The following is a 17,805-nucleotide window of genomic DNA, read 5'->3' on the forward strand; positions in this document are numbered from 1 at the left end:
CAGAACAGGAAGTGTGTATGCCAGAATTTGGGCGTGGCAGCAGAAGAAAAGTGAGCAATGTCCAATGGGCAGGCAAATTCTGCAGGGGAAAAAGATCTGCAGTTGTCCGGCTGGCTCTTCTCGTGTGGAGTTTCCCTGAGGCACTGTGCTGCTTTTGTTGCTTAGAAATTTCTGTATTATTCTCTTTTGAGGCCACAATTGATTAGTGCTTTCTGCGGTATGAGTTAATGATGAAACCAGACCTGTGTGCATGCCCTAAAAGCAATATTGCAACATTACTCTTTTCAGTGAGATACTGTAAACTGTGGTTTGAAAAGTATCACTCCTCATTTTGGCCACATATAATGAATTTTTTTTTTTTTTCCTGTAGGTCACACAGTGTATAATTGAATCTTTATTCCTGTGACGAATTTTTATGTTCCTCCTTTCAGCTTCCAAAAAGGCTTTGTGAAATATGAAACACAGATTCTGTACTCCTGACATTACCAGAGAGAGAACCCCAGGAGCTCATTAGCATTCCTGCAAGTTTTCCCATATAGAATATGCCTCTGTGCTAACTAAATTAACTAAATGCTAATGCTACTTCAGCATCTTCTACAATCAATTTCCTCTTCCTATTAAGGTTGTGATTTTGACCAGTGAGTCTCAAAATGTGGTCCATTGAATCCTGGAGGTGAGGTCTCTGACATGCTTCATGAGGTTAAAACTATATTCATACTAATGTCAAGATGTTGTCTTTTTCACTGGACTGCTTTTTATACCAAGCATGCAAGAGAGCAAATGGGTAAAGCAATGGGCTCCTTGGCACAAATCAAGGTAGTAGTAACAATAGACTTGCATTAAAACAAAATTGCCATTTAATTTAATAATGCCCAGTAAAAGTTATTCATTTTACTAAATATTGATTCTTGAGATGCTTCTTTTTTTTTTTTTTTTGGACAAAATAGAAAGTACTCATAAGTAATTCTGCTATATACTGGCATCACCGACTCAATGGACAGGAGTCTGAGCAAACTCTGAGAGATGCTGAACTACAGGGGAGCCTGGAGTGCTGCAGTACACGGGTTCACAAAGGGTTGGACAGGACTGAGTGACTAAACAGCAACTCTATACTAATATATGATGGATGTTTTGACTTGTGGACTTATTTGGGCTGAACTAGATACTTTTTTCCCCCATGAAACATCATTTCAATGGCTTCTAGGCAAACTGTGGTTATTTGGAGTTGGCCATTTGATTTTTCAAAAATGAACAGAGTGAGTCTGTCATTTCAAGGTAAACAATTGACAGTAATTGTTGCCAATGACAAAAATCTAGCTTTCAGGCAAAAATTAGAAATTTTGGAAAATTTGTATGCATACTTTGAGCTTGATTGCTTCCTGATACATAAAACCTTTTCTAATGAGATCAGTGGTGGCATTAATAAATGTGATTTTTTTTTCCTAATGATGTAAAATGAAATGTGTTATTTAATGGAAGATCTTCATAACTAAGCAAATCAATGTTTTCAAATGACCAATGCAAGATATAAAATCATGCATAGGTATGACACATTTAAGGTGCTAGAGAGATGAATGGATTTTAATGTAACAGAATTCAAAAAGTTCACTGATAAGGTGACAAAGTCCACACTGCAACTAATCTTTGGGAAACTATTAGATTGGTACAAAAATAATTGTGGTTTTGGACCATAAATTTTAAATCATTATAACTAGGTTCAAACCCATCTTTATTAATCAAAATAAGAACCATTAAAATCAACACGTTTTTGCCAATGAGAAATAAGTTTGTTTATTTCTGTAGCATAAAAATCCATACTTTGGGATTCAATGAACTGTTGGAAAGCATCTTCTGCCTCCTGCTGGCTGTGGAAATATTTTCCCTATAAAAAGTTGTTGAGATTCTTGAAGTCGTAGTCGGTTGGCAAGAGGTCGGGTGAATATGGCAGATGAGGCTAAACTTTGTAGCTCAATTCATTCAGCTTTTGAAGGGGTGGTTGTGTCACATGTGGTCAGGCATTGTCATAAAGAAAAACTGGGCTCTTTCTGTTGATCAGTGTTGGCTGTAGGCATTGCAGTTTTCAGTGAATCTCATTGATTTCCTTAGTGTACTTCTCAGATGTAATGGTTTTGTTGGGATTCAGAAAGCTGTCGTGGATCACTCGAGCAGCAGACCACTGAACAGTGACCATGACCTTTTTTTAGTGTACGTTTGGCTTTGGAAAGTGCTTTGGAGGTTCTTCTTGGTCCAATCACTGGATGTCGTCTGAAATTCACTTTTTTTGCATGTCATAATCTGATCAAGAAATGGTTTCTTGTTGTTGCAGAGAATAAGAGAAGATGACACTTCAAGACGACAATTTTTTTTTTTTTAAATTTCTGGTCAGCTCATGAGGCATCCACTTAGAGCTTTTTCACCTTTCTAATTTGCTTCAAATGCCAAATGCCGTAGAATGGTCAATATTGAATTCTTTGGAAACTTCTCGTGTAGTTGTAACAGGATTTTTGATGATGGCTCTCAGTTTTTCATTGTCAACTTCTGATGGTCGACCACTGTGTTTCTTATCTTCAAGGCTCTCATCTCCTTTGCAAAACTTCTTGAACCACCACTGCTCTGTATGTTCATTAGCTGTTCCTAGCCCAAATGTCGGAGAAGGCAATGGCAAGCCACTCCAGTACTATTGCCTAGAAAATCCCATGGATGGAGGAGCCTGGTAGGCTGTAGTCTGTGGCGTCGCTAAGGGTCGGACACGACTGAGCGACTTCACTTTCACTTTTCACTTTCACACATTGGAGAAGGAAATGGCAACCCACTCCAGTGTTCTTGCCTGGAGAATCCCAGGGAAGGGGGAGCCTGGTGGGCTGCCATCTATGGGGTCACACAGAGTCAGACACGACTGAAGTGACTTAGCAGCAGCAGCCCAAATGTGTTGTTGATGTTGCAAGTGGTTTCTGCTTCTTTGTAACCCATTTTTAAGCTTGAATAAAAAATTCATTCGAATTTGCTTTCTGTCTAACAATATTTCTATAGTCAAAATAAATATAAAAGAAACAGCAAATAATAAGACATTAGAAAAAAGACATAAAGTGAGAAATGCACATTAAAATGTTGTATAACATAACCACATTTATTTAAGAGTGTATCCCAATATCAAATGGCAAAGTTCAACAGTGTAAAACTGTAATTACTTTTGTACCAACCTAATACTACTCGTCAAGTTTCAGTGTAGTATCAGAGGAAAAGTATCCACAGTTATCTGAAAAGTCTATCGAATACTCCTCCCTTTTTTACCTATGTGTCTATGTGAGGCCAGATCATTTTCATACACTTCAGTCAAAACAGTCACGTTGCAATTGATTGAATGCAGAAGCAGATGTGGGAATCCCGCTGTATTCTACTAAGCTTTTATACAGCTATCAAGGAGACTTGAAGAGCAAAGTAGAATGAAGCTGCTCTTTTCATTACACTTTTTCTGGTTGGTTTTGAAGAATAGTTTATTTTTAACTAAAAATATGATATTAATCTTAACTTGTAATGGGTTATTATCACTTTAAGTTACTAACTAAATATTTTATCAAAAGTATCTCAGTTTTAGTTTCATGCCATAAATATTGATAGGTGTAACTCACATAAACAAAAGCTCTTTTGGGTCCTCCATATTTTTGAATATAAAAGGGTCCTGAGAACAAAGAGTTGGAGAAATGCTGATTTAGGCAAAAGAGCAATTAGTATATTGCCTAAATGGATGTGGAAAGAGAGAAAAAGGAAAGATGAGATTACAGTTCAGTAAATGTTAGGCTGATACATTCAGGCTTACTACTACCATTTTGCTCCACAGATTCAAGGACATATCATTGTTAGATAATGGTGTCAACTGAAAAAAATGCACAACATGAGAGTTGTGAGTCACTATTTATTTGGGAGAAAATGAGGATTATAGCCCAAGAGATAGCATTTCTGATCACTCTGAGAAACTGCTCAGAGTGGTGAGCAGAGGTGGCTGGGAAGGTTTGGTGAAGGGGAAGTACATGCAATCAAGCACATATTTTTTGCAGGAGCTTACTGCTGGTCATGAGGAACAGTTGTCACCGTGAAAGATTTTTGTGCTTTTCTAGATATGAGGAGATGCAAGAATTGGGCTCATAAAATTGGTTCCTGAAAACAGCTAACTATCTAGAGACCTGTTCTGTCAGTTATTCCAGAGCACAGAGAGCTTCATTTCTGCTCTCCACCTTGACCTCCTTTCAGTGGTGGGGCTGTTGAAAGTCAGCAGCTGCAGCAGCACATGGTTTAATCCTTGTAGAGGTAGATGGCAAGTGCCAATTTGTGGTTGGCAATGGCAAACACATTGATTAAGTTATAGATCGTTTTGTGCTGGTATTGGCAGTTTAGACAATTGCATCCAGTTTTATGAATCTTTGAGACAAGGAAAAAAAATGAGTGCCTCTTAGTGTGCTCACCTGCTCTCTTGGGAGAGGAGCTTGACACAGTCCGTGTGGCCGCAGTACAGGGCATAGGCCAGGGGCGTGCTCTCATTGATGTCTCGCAGGTTGCTGTCCATTCCCAGCTCCAGCAGTGACTGCACACAGTCTGCTTTCCCTGCAGCTGCAGCCCAGTGCAGAGGTGTCCTGGGAGGCCACGGGGGGATAGCACAAGTGTCTGAGTACATGAATGATACAGGTTACCTAGCTGACAACAACAGCTCCTGCTCAAAGCTGGGTCCTGGGAGGACAGACTTGTTGCTACTTACAGTGTGGAAATGGTATGCACTAAATGGGGCTTCATCCAACCAGTCCATTCTAAAGGAGACCAGTCCTGGGTGTTCACTGGAAGGACGATGCTAAAGCTGAAACTCCAATACTTTGGCCACCTCATGCAATAAGTTGACTCACTGGAAAAGACTCTGATGCTGGGAGGGATTGGGGGTGGGAGGAGAAGGGGACGACAGAGAATGAGATGGCTGGATGGCATCACTGACTCGATGGAGGTGGGTTTGAGTGAGCTCCGGGAGTTGGTGATGGACAGGGAGGCCTGACGTGCTGTGATTCATGGGGTCGCAAAGAGTCGGACATGACTGAGCGAATGAACTGAACTGAACTGAACTGAACTGAACTGAAATGGGGCTTCAGGGTTATGGTGTATGTGTGTACAGGCCTCTCCTCTAATTCTGGTACTTTGTGGCCTTTCCTCTTCTTTGGTCTTTCTGCGAATTTCCTCAAAAAGGAAGTAGTGGGTCAGAGGGTATGAACAATTTGAAGGCTCTTTACACATAGTGCCAGGATTGCCTTCCAAGAAAACTGACTCAGTTTTTCCTCTTACCAGCTGTGTCCCTACTCTTTCCTAATATGAAGTGTTATCAACATCTTTAAAGATCTTTGCCAACTTGGTAGGCAAAATTAGTACTTCAATGTTGTTTTAATCTGCATTTCTCTAAATAACATGAGGAAGAACCTTTGAAATACATGTTTATTTGACATTTTAGTTTCTTCGTTGAAATGACCCTTAATGCCCTATGTCCATTTTTCTGTTAGGTTGTTAGCTTTTCTTACCAACTCATACAAGCTTTTAAAATGTTTAAGGTATTGGGTTTTTTCTAGTTAGGTTTATGAAAACATTTCCTCTAATTTGTTACTTAGCTTTTAATTTTTTTAGTGATTTTCCATAAAAATTTTAAGAAATCACCACATTTATTTACCTCTTAATTTTTGATTTGTTTCATGATTTTACACTTTAGAAAGTCCTTCATTAGCCAGAAGGTAGATACATACTCACCAGTGTTTAAACCTTTGATAAGTGGAAAAACCATCATTTTCTTAAAAAAAAAAAAAAAAAGCCAGAAACTGGGAGAAAATATTTGCAAATTATACATCCAACAAAGAGAGTATTTAAAGTATTTCAAAACTGAACAATAAAAAATGTATATACAAATCAATTCAAAAAGCTAGCAAAAGATTAAACACTCTATCAAAGAAAGTGTATAACTGGTAAACAAGCACATGAAAAGTTGCTCAGTAACTTTTTTCATTCAGAGAAATGCAAATTAAAACTACATGGGATACCACTACATGCTTATTTAAATGGCTAAATTTTTTTTTATAAAAGGATTTATATATGTGTATAACTGCGTCACTTTGCTGTATAGCAGAGATTAACACAACATTGTAAATCAACTATACTTCAATGGAAAAAAAAAAGTAAAAAAAAACAAACCTGGCAATACATGTACGGATGAAGATTCAGGGCAACTTGAACTTTTATACATTTTTTAGTGAGAATGCAAAATGGAAGCAGCCACACCAGAAGACAGCTTGTCAGATCCTTCTAAAGTTAAGCATACTTACCATATGGTCAAGCAATCTCATGTCTATATCTATAGCTAGAGAAATGAATATTATGTTTACACAAAAACTTGTACCCAAATGTTTATAACTGTACTGTTTGTAATCACCCAAAAGTATAAACAACCCAATGTTCTTCAAATGGGTGAATGGACAAACTATAATTTATCCACAAAATGGAATACTACTCAGCAGTAAAAAGAACAGCCTACTGGTATATGGAACATAGATGAATCTCAAGTGCGTTCTACCAGGTGAAATAAAGCAATCTCAAAAGATTACATATTGTATATTTCCATTTACATGACATTCTGGAAAAGGCAAAACCCAAGAGAGAGAACTAATCCATGGCTGCCAGAGCTTGGAGATGCGGGAAGCCTTGACTATAAAAGGACAGCCTGAGTTGGTGTTGGAATTGATGGCATTGTTTTGGATCTGACTTGTGGCGATTGCATGAATCTATGTATGTGTTAAAATTCATAGAACTATACATCCAAAAAAAGTAAAGTTTATTGAATCTAAATAAATAGGAAACCAATATTTTATTCTAGATTTATTTGGATTTAAACAAAACTGCACATGTGTCTGCATGTGTATTCTGATATGTGTGGTGAGGTGTGGAGCCAATCGGACCATTTTTTCCAGTTACATAGCCAGCTTTTCTCAACACCATTTATTAATGCAGTGGGATAAAATTTTAAGATCCTGAACTGTATACATACTTTTCTACCCGACCCCTCTCCTCCATATAAGGATATGGTTGACTTTACGCTCAACTTGAAGGGAGGGGTATAGCAGGGTAGATAAGAGAAACAGTCAGCGTCTTCCTGTCCGAAAGCCAAGCCCAGAACTGAGAGCAGAGGTGGAGCCAAACAGTTCCCCAACAGTATCAAGGCAAATGGGACAAGATATGGACAAGCATAAAGGACCACTGGACTCAAGAACAAAGGGGACCTGAACCTTGCTTCTTTGGCAGAGATGCTGGGAAGTAGGTGGTTGGGGATGTCTGTGTGGTGTGTCTGAACAGTGGGACCCTGGGGGGCTAAAGAGGGGAATGGTGATAGATGACATTCCTGTGAATGGGGTTTCCCATGAAGAGAAGGGGTATTCTTCCTGTCGGTCAGGCTGGGAGAGGATCAATCCTGGGGCAGGAAAAGAAGGCATGGGAGGCCTCTCCTTGTCTTCATTCTGGGGCTTGACCCCTGGCAGATGACCACCCCTGGAGAGCCAAGAGGTCTCTCAGACATGGAGGCAGTCTGGGGGCCAGACAGAGAAGGACTCAGTTGGGTCTATCTGTGAAGGGGCTCAGGACTTAATATTGGGAGAGTAGCCATGTCCACAGTATGACTAGAGTCCTCATGAGTAGACTGTCCTGTGTCAATCAAGTATCCTCCTCATGTTATGATATGGACAGCAATTTGAGGACACTTAATATAGGACCATATATTTTTTCAACATAGTCATCAATTGCACTGCCTATTTGAGGTTGTACAAGATATGATTCATTCCATTTTATTTGAGAGGTCTCCAGACAATATTTATGATGAAACAAGATGAGGCACCAGCCATATTATACCCTCCTGATTAGAGAATATATTGTCAATAAATTCAGTAGATGGAGGGTTGAATATCAATGCAGTCAGGTTTATCAACACATGACAATTCTCTTTGGTACACTGTGAAATACTCCTTTATGACAATTGTTGAGTGACTATACTGAAGTGAAGTGTCCCATAACTCATGGCAAATAGATGGGGAAACAATATAAAAAGTGAAATACTTTATTTTGGGGGGCTCTATAATCACTGGAGAAGGAAATGGCAACCCACTCCAGTGTTCTTGCCTGGAAAATCCCAGGGATGGCGGAGCCTGGCGGGCTGCCGTCTATGGGGTCGCACAGAGTCGGACACGACTGAAGCGACTTAGCAGCAGCAGCAGCATAATCACTGCAGATGGTGACTGCAGCCATGAAATTAAAAGATGCTTGCTCCTTGGAAGAAAAGCTATGACCAACCTAGATAGCATATTAAAAAGCAGAGACATTACTTTGCCAACAAAGGTCCGTCTAGTGAAAGTTATGATTTTTCCAGTAGTCATGCATGGATGTGAGAGTTGGACTATGAAGAAAGCTGAGCACCGAAGAATTGATGCTTTTGATCTGTGATGTTGGGGAAGACTCTTGAGAGTCCCTTGGACTGCAAGGAGATCCAACCAGTCAATCCTAAAGGAAATAGGTCCTGAATATTCATTGGAAGGACTGATGCTGAAGCTGAAACTCCAATACTTTGGCTACCTGATGAGAAGAACTGATTCATTGGAAAAGACCCTGCTGCTGGGAAAGATTGAAGGCAGGGGGAGAAGGGGATGACAGAGGATGAGACGGTTGGATGGTATCACTGAATCTGTGGACATGAGTTTGAGCAAGCTCTGAGAGTTGGTGGGGTAGCCTGGCGTGCTGCAGTCCATGGGGTTGCAAAGAGTTGGACACGACTGAGTGACTGAACTGAACTGAAGAGTGACTGTATTAATTTCTCTTGAGGCAGGAGGTAGATGGCCCCCAGGGTAAAGTTTAGAGATGCATTCTTTGTGGACAGAAACTACAAACTATCAATAGCAGGACAATCGAGAGAGGAGGCTGGGCCCTGCCCAAGCAGAAGATAAGAGCCCACATATCTCTCATTTTTTGAAGTCAGGAGACCTCCCAACTGCACATGCAAAGAAAGGCTTCTTAGAGGTCAAGATGCTGATGCCACCCACCCATAGGCCTCTTTCGTCTTGGCTAAGAGATGTGTGTGTGTATGTACATGGGAGGATCCTGAGATATAACAGACATGAACGCTGAACCAGGCAAATTAAAATGATTGACCAAGGAAAGCTGGAGGAAATGCCCCATATAAGTAACTTAAACTGCCACAAGGGTGCAATTCCTCCTCTGAGTCCACCTGTGTGTCTATCCACATATACTGTACTTGTTTTCCTCCTAATAAATACTTTACCTATTTCACTACTTTCTCTCTTTGTGGGAATTATTTTTCTGCAGGTTGGAGGGCCAGGGCCTTGTCCCTGATCTTTGGTCTAGTGGCTAGGATTCAGCCCTCTCACTGCTGCAACCCGACCTCAAACTCTAGCCAGGAACTGAAGCCCTGCTTCAAGCGAGGCAGGCCGAGGCAACCTGAGATCATTCTGAACACCAACATGGAAGAAGGGGTCCAGAAGGACACAGGGAAAAATTACTTTGCAGAAACAAGAGAAGCATAGATAACCTCTAACTAGTACACATAGAGCCTTTGCGGGCAGTATGTAGTATCCAGTTTCAAGTTATGTAAGCTGCAGTCCCTTTCTTATCTCTAAGCTTCAGGATAGTCTTCAAACATAGCAGATTGAACTCAGTTATCACAGCGAGGAGCTGGAGAACCAGGGACCATGATTCAGAAGAAATTCATCAGAGACAAGCAGTGGGCTGATGAGGCAGTCTCTGAATGACAGGTACAAGAATGCAGTGTTGGTAAGGTGTCAGAAGCCAAGGAGCCATTTATGGAACATGCAAACATTCCCTAGATAATTCCCAGAAGGATGTAGGGAGGAGAGTTTGATTAAAGACTCCCCTTCCTGAAGATAAACGACTTGGGTGCTAAAGGAAAGCATGACTTCATAGACTGATGAAATCTGGGACCTTTAAGCTACACAAGCTATTTATGAATTATGTGTTCTGTACCATCAATCTTAGGCTAGCACCAACATGTTTTAAAATGTCAAAGATTTATGATATGTTTTAATAATCTAGGAGGACTAGTTCCCTCATATTTTCCCTCATCCTCGTTTTTTATTTTTTAAAATCATTGCCTTATTTTTTTTCCCTTTTCTCAAAAACTTTCTATCTGGAAAAAAAAAAAAAAAAAGAAGGGAAGTGAAGCCACGATTGTTGCAAATGCTTCAATACTTAAACCTATGAAAATTTTGAAAAATTCTCTACTAAGAAAAGCTTACAGTGTCAATGTGAAGGTACAGCTATACAATGCAGGAGGCAGAAACTGAAACAAAATGAACAGCAGGATGAGCTGAGCTCTGGAGCAGAAACTAGACCCTTGAGATTTTACTTCACTTTGAACCCTCATAGGGCCCAATCTTTTGCACTTTCTTACTCCCTTTGGATATACTTTCTTATCTGAGACTGGGGGAACTAAACTTTCTCTCCTAAGCATGGGAGAAATACCAATAACCACAGATAAGCAGATGACACCACCCTTATGGCAGAAAGTGAAGAAGAACTAAAAAGCCTCTTGATGAAAGTGAAAGAGGAGAGTGAAAAAGTTGGCTTAAAGCTCAACATTCAGAAAACTAAAATTATGGCATCTGGTCCCATCACTTCAGGGCAAATTGATAGGGAAACAGTGGAAACAGTGGCTGACTTTATTTTTGGGGGCTCCAAAATCACTGAAGATGGTGACTAAGGCCATGAAATTAAAAGACGCTTACTCCTTGGAAGGAAAGTTATGACCAACCTAGACAGCATATTAAAAAGCAGAGACATTACTTTGCCAACAAAGTTCCATCTAGTCAAGGCTATGGTTTTTCCAGTGGTCATGTATGGATGTGAAAGTTGGACTGTAAAGAAAGCTGAGCGTCAAAGAATTGATGCTTTTGACCTGTGGTGTTGGAGAAGACTCTTGAGAGTCCCTTGGACTGCAAGGAGGTCCAACCAGTCCATCCTAAAGGAGATCAGTCCTGGGTGTTCATTGGAAGGACTGATGTTGAAGCTGAAACTACAATACTTTGGCCACCTGATGTGAAGACCTGACTCATTGGAAAAGACCCTGATGCTGGGAAAGATTGAGGGCAGGTGGAGAAGGGGACGACAGAGGATGAGATGGTTGGATTTCATCACCGACTCGATGGACATGAGTTTGAGTAAACTCTGGGAGTTGGCGATGGACAGGGAGGCTTGGCATGTTGTGGTCCATGGGGTCACAAAGAGTTGGACATGACTGAGCGTCTAAACTGAACTGAACTGAAGCATGTGATAATTCAAGTGGGAAATACTATATTAGAGCTGCTTCTAGAAGTATTTTGAAGTGGGCAAACTTTTTTCTAGCCCACTTTTCCTAAATGTGTTCCTTAAAAATATATATGATTTTCTATTTTTATTTGGCCACATGGCATGTATTCCTTGACCAAAGTTCAAACCCCCACCCCCTGCATTGGAAGCCAGGCATCCTAACCACTGGACCACCAGGGAAGTCCCCCTACATGTGTTCTTTTCTTCTCTTTTTGGATCATTCACCTTTTCTTTTCATGTAACAAAATCCTTCTACTTTTTTACCTGCTCAAGTTCAATATCTACTCTTCAGAAAAGGTCTACTTTCAGTGATTTATATATGAATTTTAATTAAAGTCATCCTGTTAGTCTCCAGCTTCTGAGACTTACATTGAACCCAAGATTTCTTTCTCCTGTGTTATAAGGGTTTCAGGCATCAGAAAGTATTAGGAAGTGCTTCTTGGGGAATCTAAAATCATAGAAGTAGGTGGTTAAATTTGTACTTCAATAGAAAAAGGTTAAAAAAAACTATACACAATGTACAAGCCTGATACTTGTTTTCAACAGTCTTATTTGTTCTTTTATTATTCTTATATTTTCATTGAGTCTATGCCTAACTGAAGCAAAGGTTAGATAAGCATTGTAATTGAAAAATTCTAATAGTTGATTATGGATGAAGGGCCAGTAGGTGAAAAGCTCTACATTTAAGAGACAAGGGTACAAGTTTTCTTTGAGTTACACAAGGCTGTGATCCATGTGATCATTTTGATTAGCTTTCTGTGATTGGGTTTTCATTTTGGAGGCCATGGGATTATAGTTCTTACTTCTTCTGTCAGCATATTAAAAAGCAAAGACATCTCTTTGCCGACAAAGGTCTTTCTAGTCAAAGCTGTGGTTTTTCCTGTAGTCATGTATGGATGTATGGATCAAGAAGTCTGTATGGATGTATGGATCAAGAAGTCTGAGTACCAAAGAACTGATGCTTTCCAACTGTGGTGCTGGAAAAGACTCTTCAGAGTCCCTTGGTCAGAAAGGAGATCAAACCAGACGATCCTAAAGGAAATTAACCCTAAATACTCATTGGAAGGACTGATGCTGAGGCTGAAGCTTCAACACTTTGGCCACCAGATGCGAAGAGCCGACTCAATGGAAAAGACCATGATGCTGGGAAAAATTGAGGGCAAAAGGAGAAGGGGACAACAGAGGATGAGATGGCTGAATGGCATCACCAACACAATGGACATGAATTTGAGAAAACTGGGAAATAGTGAAGGACTGAGAAGCCTGGCATGCTGAAGTCCATGGGGTCACAAAGGGTTGGACTCAGATTGAACAAGTTTTCACGCAGTTGCTAATTACCTCTTAGGCAAGTCTCTTCACCTTTCTGGACTCAGCTTCCTTTCCTACGTAAATACATCTTTAATGACTGAAGAAAACCAAAACAGAACCCTGATAAGGTCACATCTAGTTCTGAACACAAAGCCTCTATTGTGCTTTTCTCTGGATAACAAGAGCTTGTTGATTTTATGACATAATCCAGGAATGAGGGGAAAAAATAAGACTTACTGTTAAGAACAGAAAGTGCATATAGCAGGAAGCTGATATACAGAAAGCCTTCTGAGAACAGTTAGCAAAAAGTGGAAAGTCTGACAATACAGTCACAGCGTTTCTCTTCATAACAATGGTTTTTCCTGTCCTGACTAATATAGGGCAGTTTTTATTGTCACAAGCCCAGGTATAAATATTAATATTACTGGCAGTAAGGATAGAGTCATATAAGATAACTCCTTAAACATCTTCTTTGTTTTGAGATTAAAATATGGAAAAGGTGACAGAGTGGCCACGGATACCTGTCGTCCACATCCAGAGCCTGCAGGTTGCACTCAGGAACTCTTGCCAGCTCGCTGATGATGTCACAGAAACCTGCTGCTGCGGCGATGTGCACGCATGTCTTGCCACTCTCATCGTCGTAGTTGATTATGGACGGACCCTGGTGATGGCTCAGAATGATGGAACACAGAATTCTATTTCCACTCTGGAAAACAGAGTCAAAGAAAGCTCATTATGTATAATCCAGTGCTCTTCCCTGTCTATGCAAATTAAGATAAAAATTCAAAGCAAAAAAAAAAAATTCAAAACAAACACACACAAAAATTAAATGCATTTTATCAAACCCACCAACAAATTTCCACTTGTCTCAAGTCCTGGCAGGGATTTTTGTCTCCTGTAAGAGCTAAATTGTCTTCCATGATTAGTGAACTAAGGAGGACTTAAGGTACGTGGGTGCTTAGTTGGGTCTGACTCTTTGGATCCCATGGACTATAGCCCACCAGGCTCCTCTGTCCATGGGATTCTCCAGGCAAGAATACTGGAGTGGGTTGCCATTTCCTCCTCCAGGGGTCTTCCCCACCCAGGGATCGAACCAGTGTCTCCTGAGTCTCCTGCACTGGCAGGCAGATTCTTTACCATTGATCACCTGGGAAGTCCAAGGAGAACTTAAATACGGGTGTAATTGACTGACATCAGAACTAGCATGACGGGTGGGTCACCTAGATAACTTCCTCATTAAATGTATGCACCTTGTTTCCTGCTTGCTGTAGAGGCTGACCCCTGAGAAGCTGGCAGAGTTAATTTTAATATTAACAAAATGACGATGATGAATACTGACTAGTGGCATAATGATGACCAAAATGATCTGGTAATAGTCAAATTATTGTAAGTTGCATGTAAATTAATTGTCAAAAATCCTTTTTGAACAGAAGTGGGCCATAATTTAGTAGCTAATTAATAAAGAAATAAAACAAGTATGAAAAGCAAAGTGCTTCAGGAAACCATTTAAATTGGATCCCTCTTTCTGTGTAGATCTATAAGTTTTTATCTTATCTTTGGAATGAGAGTTCTCTACAGTCTTTTTAGCAACCTGTCCCAGCCTTAAAAGTCACCAGCTTTTCCTTGAGATTCAATCCCTGGGTCAGGAAGATCCTGGGCATGGCAACCCACTCCAGTATTCTTGCCTGGAGAATCCTACAGACAAAGGAGCCTGGCAGGCCACACAGTCCATGGGACTGCAAAGAGTTGGACATGACTGAAGCAGCTTAGCATGCCTGCACTACATAAGCATTTGCAATTTAAGATAACAATAAATCCTCAAAGGTCAATAAAATAAGTTCATTCTATCTCACACTGTGGAAAGTCTTATCTTTCAGTTTTCTCCTGATATCTGGGTAAAGATTATCAGTTCAGTTCAGTTCAGTCGCTCAGTCGTGTCCGACTCTTTGCGACCCCATGAACCACAGCACGCCAGGCCTCCCTGTCCATCACCAACTCCCGGAGTTCACTCAAACTCATGTCCATCGAGTTGGTGATGCCATCCAGCCATCTCATTCTCTGTCGTCCCCGTCTCCTCCTACCCCCAATCCCTCCTAGCATCAGAGTCTTTTCCAGTGAGTCAACTCGTCGCATGAGGTGGCCAAAGTATTGGAGTTTCAGCTTTAGCATAAGTCCTTCCAAAGAACACCCAGGATTGATCTCCTTTAGAATGGACTGGTTGGATTTCCTTACAGTCCAAGGGACTCTCAAGAGTCTTCTCCAGCACCACAGTTCAAAAGCATCAATTCTTCAGCGATCAGCTTTCTTCACAGTCCAACTCTCACATCTATACAAACCATAGCCTTGACTAGATGGACCTTTGTTGGCAAAGTAATGTCTCTGCGTTTTAATATGCTATCTAGGCTGGTCATAACTTTCCTTCCAAGGATAAGCATCTTTTAATTTCATGGCTGCAATCAGCATCCACAGTGATTTTGGAGCACCCAAAAATAAAGTCTGACGCTGTTTCCACTGTTTCCCCATCTATTTCCCATGAAGTGATGGGACCAGATGCCATGATCTTCATTTTCTGAATGTTGAGCTTCAAGCCAACCTTTTCACTCTCCTCTTTCACTTTCATCAAGAGGCCTTTGAGTTCCTCTTCACTTTCTGCCATAAGGTAAAGATTATAAAACACTCCAAATAATTCATCTGCATTTTCTCAACGAATCCACAGAGACCCTGTATCTCTAGGTGGCGGGTCTTATGGGTAGAATGGAGGTCCTTTGGAGGCGTGAGGAGCAGGTTAAAGAAATGGGAGAGATAGGCTATAGTTCTGGGGGCCAGGAGCCAGGTCACATGCCAGACTCAGGGTCCCTGGGCTGAAAGGGAGTACTGAACTTTTTAAAAGCTGCAATTCTAATACACTCCAAATGCTTTTCAACAGCCATCTCATAATAAATTTCCCAAGTATGTAACATTTCTTTTGGCATTTTCCCCACTTGATTATTTGACCCCAGGGTTGTGTTTTAGAACCTCTGAGTCAGTTTGCACAATTCCGTGGAAAAGGACCCATTCATTTTGGCTTTTCCTCTTCCTTTCCCTCCCCTTTCCCTGTTTGCACCAAGAACTCTCCGGATATCCTGTGACTCAGCATGGCTTCTCAGAGAACCACTACACACTGAACCCTGGAGTGTGTGCCCCCTGTATTGGGGACAGCAGCTGACACCAGTTCTGAAAGCTCTTGCAGGACCAAAGGCTGAGGGCAGCAAAGCTCTCAACTTTGAGCCCCAGGAAGAGTGCTGAGTGTGTTTTAAATGCTATAACCATGGACAACTACATAATCTGTGGGGCCCAAGAAAAATCTGGAGCCCTCTGCTCACATGCCAGAGGAATAATGTGTTCCTTTCTTCCGTGGCATCTCTTTTGACCTGTCATGGCTATTTTTATTCGCTAGTGTCACACTTGGTCCGTGGAGGAAGGCATGGCAGCTCACTCCTGGGTTGCTTGGAGAATCCCATGAACAGAAGAGCCTGGTGGGCTACAGTCCATAGGGTCGCAGAGTGGAACATGACTGAAGTGACTGAGCAGGCTCGCATGTCACACTCCCTTGGGTTGGGCATTCTCACAGTGAGTGTGAGCCCTCCCAGGTGCCTAGGGCCCTGGCTTGCTACCCCACACATGCTCCATTCAGATCCTTCCTGAGTCTATCCCCAGAGCCCTGCCAGGGGACTGAGGACACATCCATAAAGTAGTCCCTGCCTTCCACCTTTAGCCTTCCCTCCATCTCACCTTCCCCCTTACATCCTCTTCCCCTCCATCCTTCCTTTGTCTCACAATGACTTTTAAATAATTTGGATCAATGAGTTCAGTTCCATGGCATGCCTGTCATCAAAAGGTTGCTACAGTGAACACATTTAAGCTTTCATGCCTGCTTTATCAGCTTTTCTAAGATTCTTTCACCTAATGTTAAACATAGTTTAAGGGGTCTGACAAATGTATATTTAAGACAATCAAGAAGCCCCTCTCCCCTTCTAAGAAGCACTAGCCATTGGAGAAGTAAAATAGAAGCAGAAAAGAGTGTGCACTCAATGAATTGATTTTGTTTACAGTTTCCTGGAAGAGCAAAGGAATTCAGCTTGCCAAAGTGTTTTAAACAGCAAAACAGCCTGTCACGGGTTCTCTTTCTGTGTGGGATGGAGTGTCAAGCACAGACGGGAAAAACAGAACTCACATCTTCCACACTGTCTTCCTCCCTCCTTGCCTGACCCCTGGAGGAGCCATTCTGGAAGCAGCCAGCTTAGATGCGGGCTGGGGGTGGGCTGCAGTCTGGCACATCTGAGTGGACCCCTTCTGACTTCCTGAGCCGACAGTCCCAGTCAGCATTTCCCTTGCGAGCTGGACTCTTACATGGCTTTTTTGGATAAGAGAAATCTCACCCGCTTACCCCTTTCCTCCAAAATGCCTTTGTCCTGAATCTTTCAGACAATTCCTTTGTCTCCAAATCTAACCCTCATTTACACCACCATTGTTTTTGTAATAATATCCTCCCAAGACTAGTGGTGATAGTGATGTTTACCGAGTGAATGTTCTGTGCCCAGCATGGCATGTTCTCACTTGTTTAATCCTGACAACAACTCCGTGTTTGTCAGCACTAAACAAGTGAGTATCATAAGGTAGGTAATCTTATCATCCTCATATTGTAGAGGAGAAATTGGAGGCACAGAGGGATTCCATCTGTCAGTGAATCACTCGGTCGTGTCTGACTCTTTGCGACCCCATGGACTGTAGCCTGCCAGGCTCCTCTGCCCATGGGATTTCCCAGGCTAGAGCGCTGGAATGGGTTGCTGTTTCCTTCTCCAGGGCATCTTCCCAACCCAGGGATCGAACCCAGGTCTTCTGCATCACAGGCAGATTCATTGTCCAGTGTCACAGCCATGATGTGGCAAGGCTGGGACTGACAGCAGAGCCCTGACACTTCACTGTTATACTATTTTGTCTTCGGTTAAAGGAATGGTTTATTTATTTGATCCTGCATGTTCACATGGGAGGAATTAAAGTAAAAACTGCTGTTGGTATCAGCAACATCAGTAGCAGTGAAGTGTGTCTTACCACCTGAGAGCT

The 17,805-nt window shown here is 41.4% G+C and overlaps 1 protein-coding gene across 1 annotated transcript in view; it reads right to left on the reverse strand.

The window, feature by feature from the left end:
• ANKRD55 (ankyrin repeat domain 55) overlaps window positions 1–17,805 on the reverse strand; it is a 107,559-nt gene that overhangs the window by 15,609 nt on the left and 74,145 nt on the right. Inside the window, exons 7-8 of the mRNA XM_055422033.2 lie at window positions 13,224–13,408; window positions 4,461–4,628 (exon numbers count right to left, since the gene is read on the reverse strand). Coding sequence (XP_055278008.2) covers window positions 4,461–4,628; window positions 13,224–13,408 — 353 coding nt within the window. The remainder of the gene's footprint in view (window positions 1–4,460; window positions 4,629–13,223; window positions 13,409–17,805) is intronic.

The sequence above is a fragment of the Moschus berezovskii genome, chromosome 18 (genome assembly GCF_049115385.1).
Source record: "Moschus berezovskii isolate FMDL1 chromosome 18, NW_MosBer_1.0, whole genome shotgun sequence".
Taxonomy (NCBI): domain Eukaryota; kingdom Metazoa; phylum Chordata; class Mammalia; order Artiodactyla; family Moschidae; genus Moschus; species Moschus berezovskii.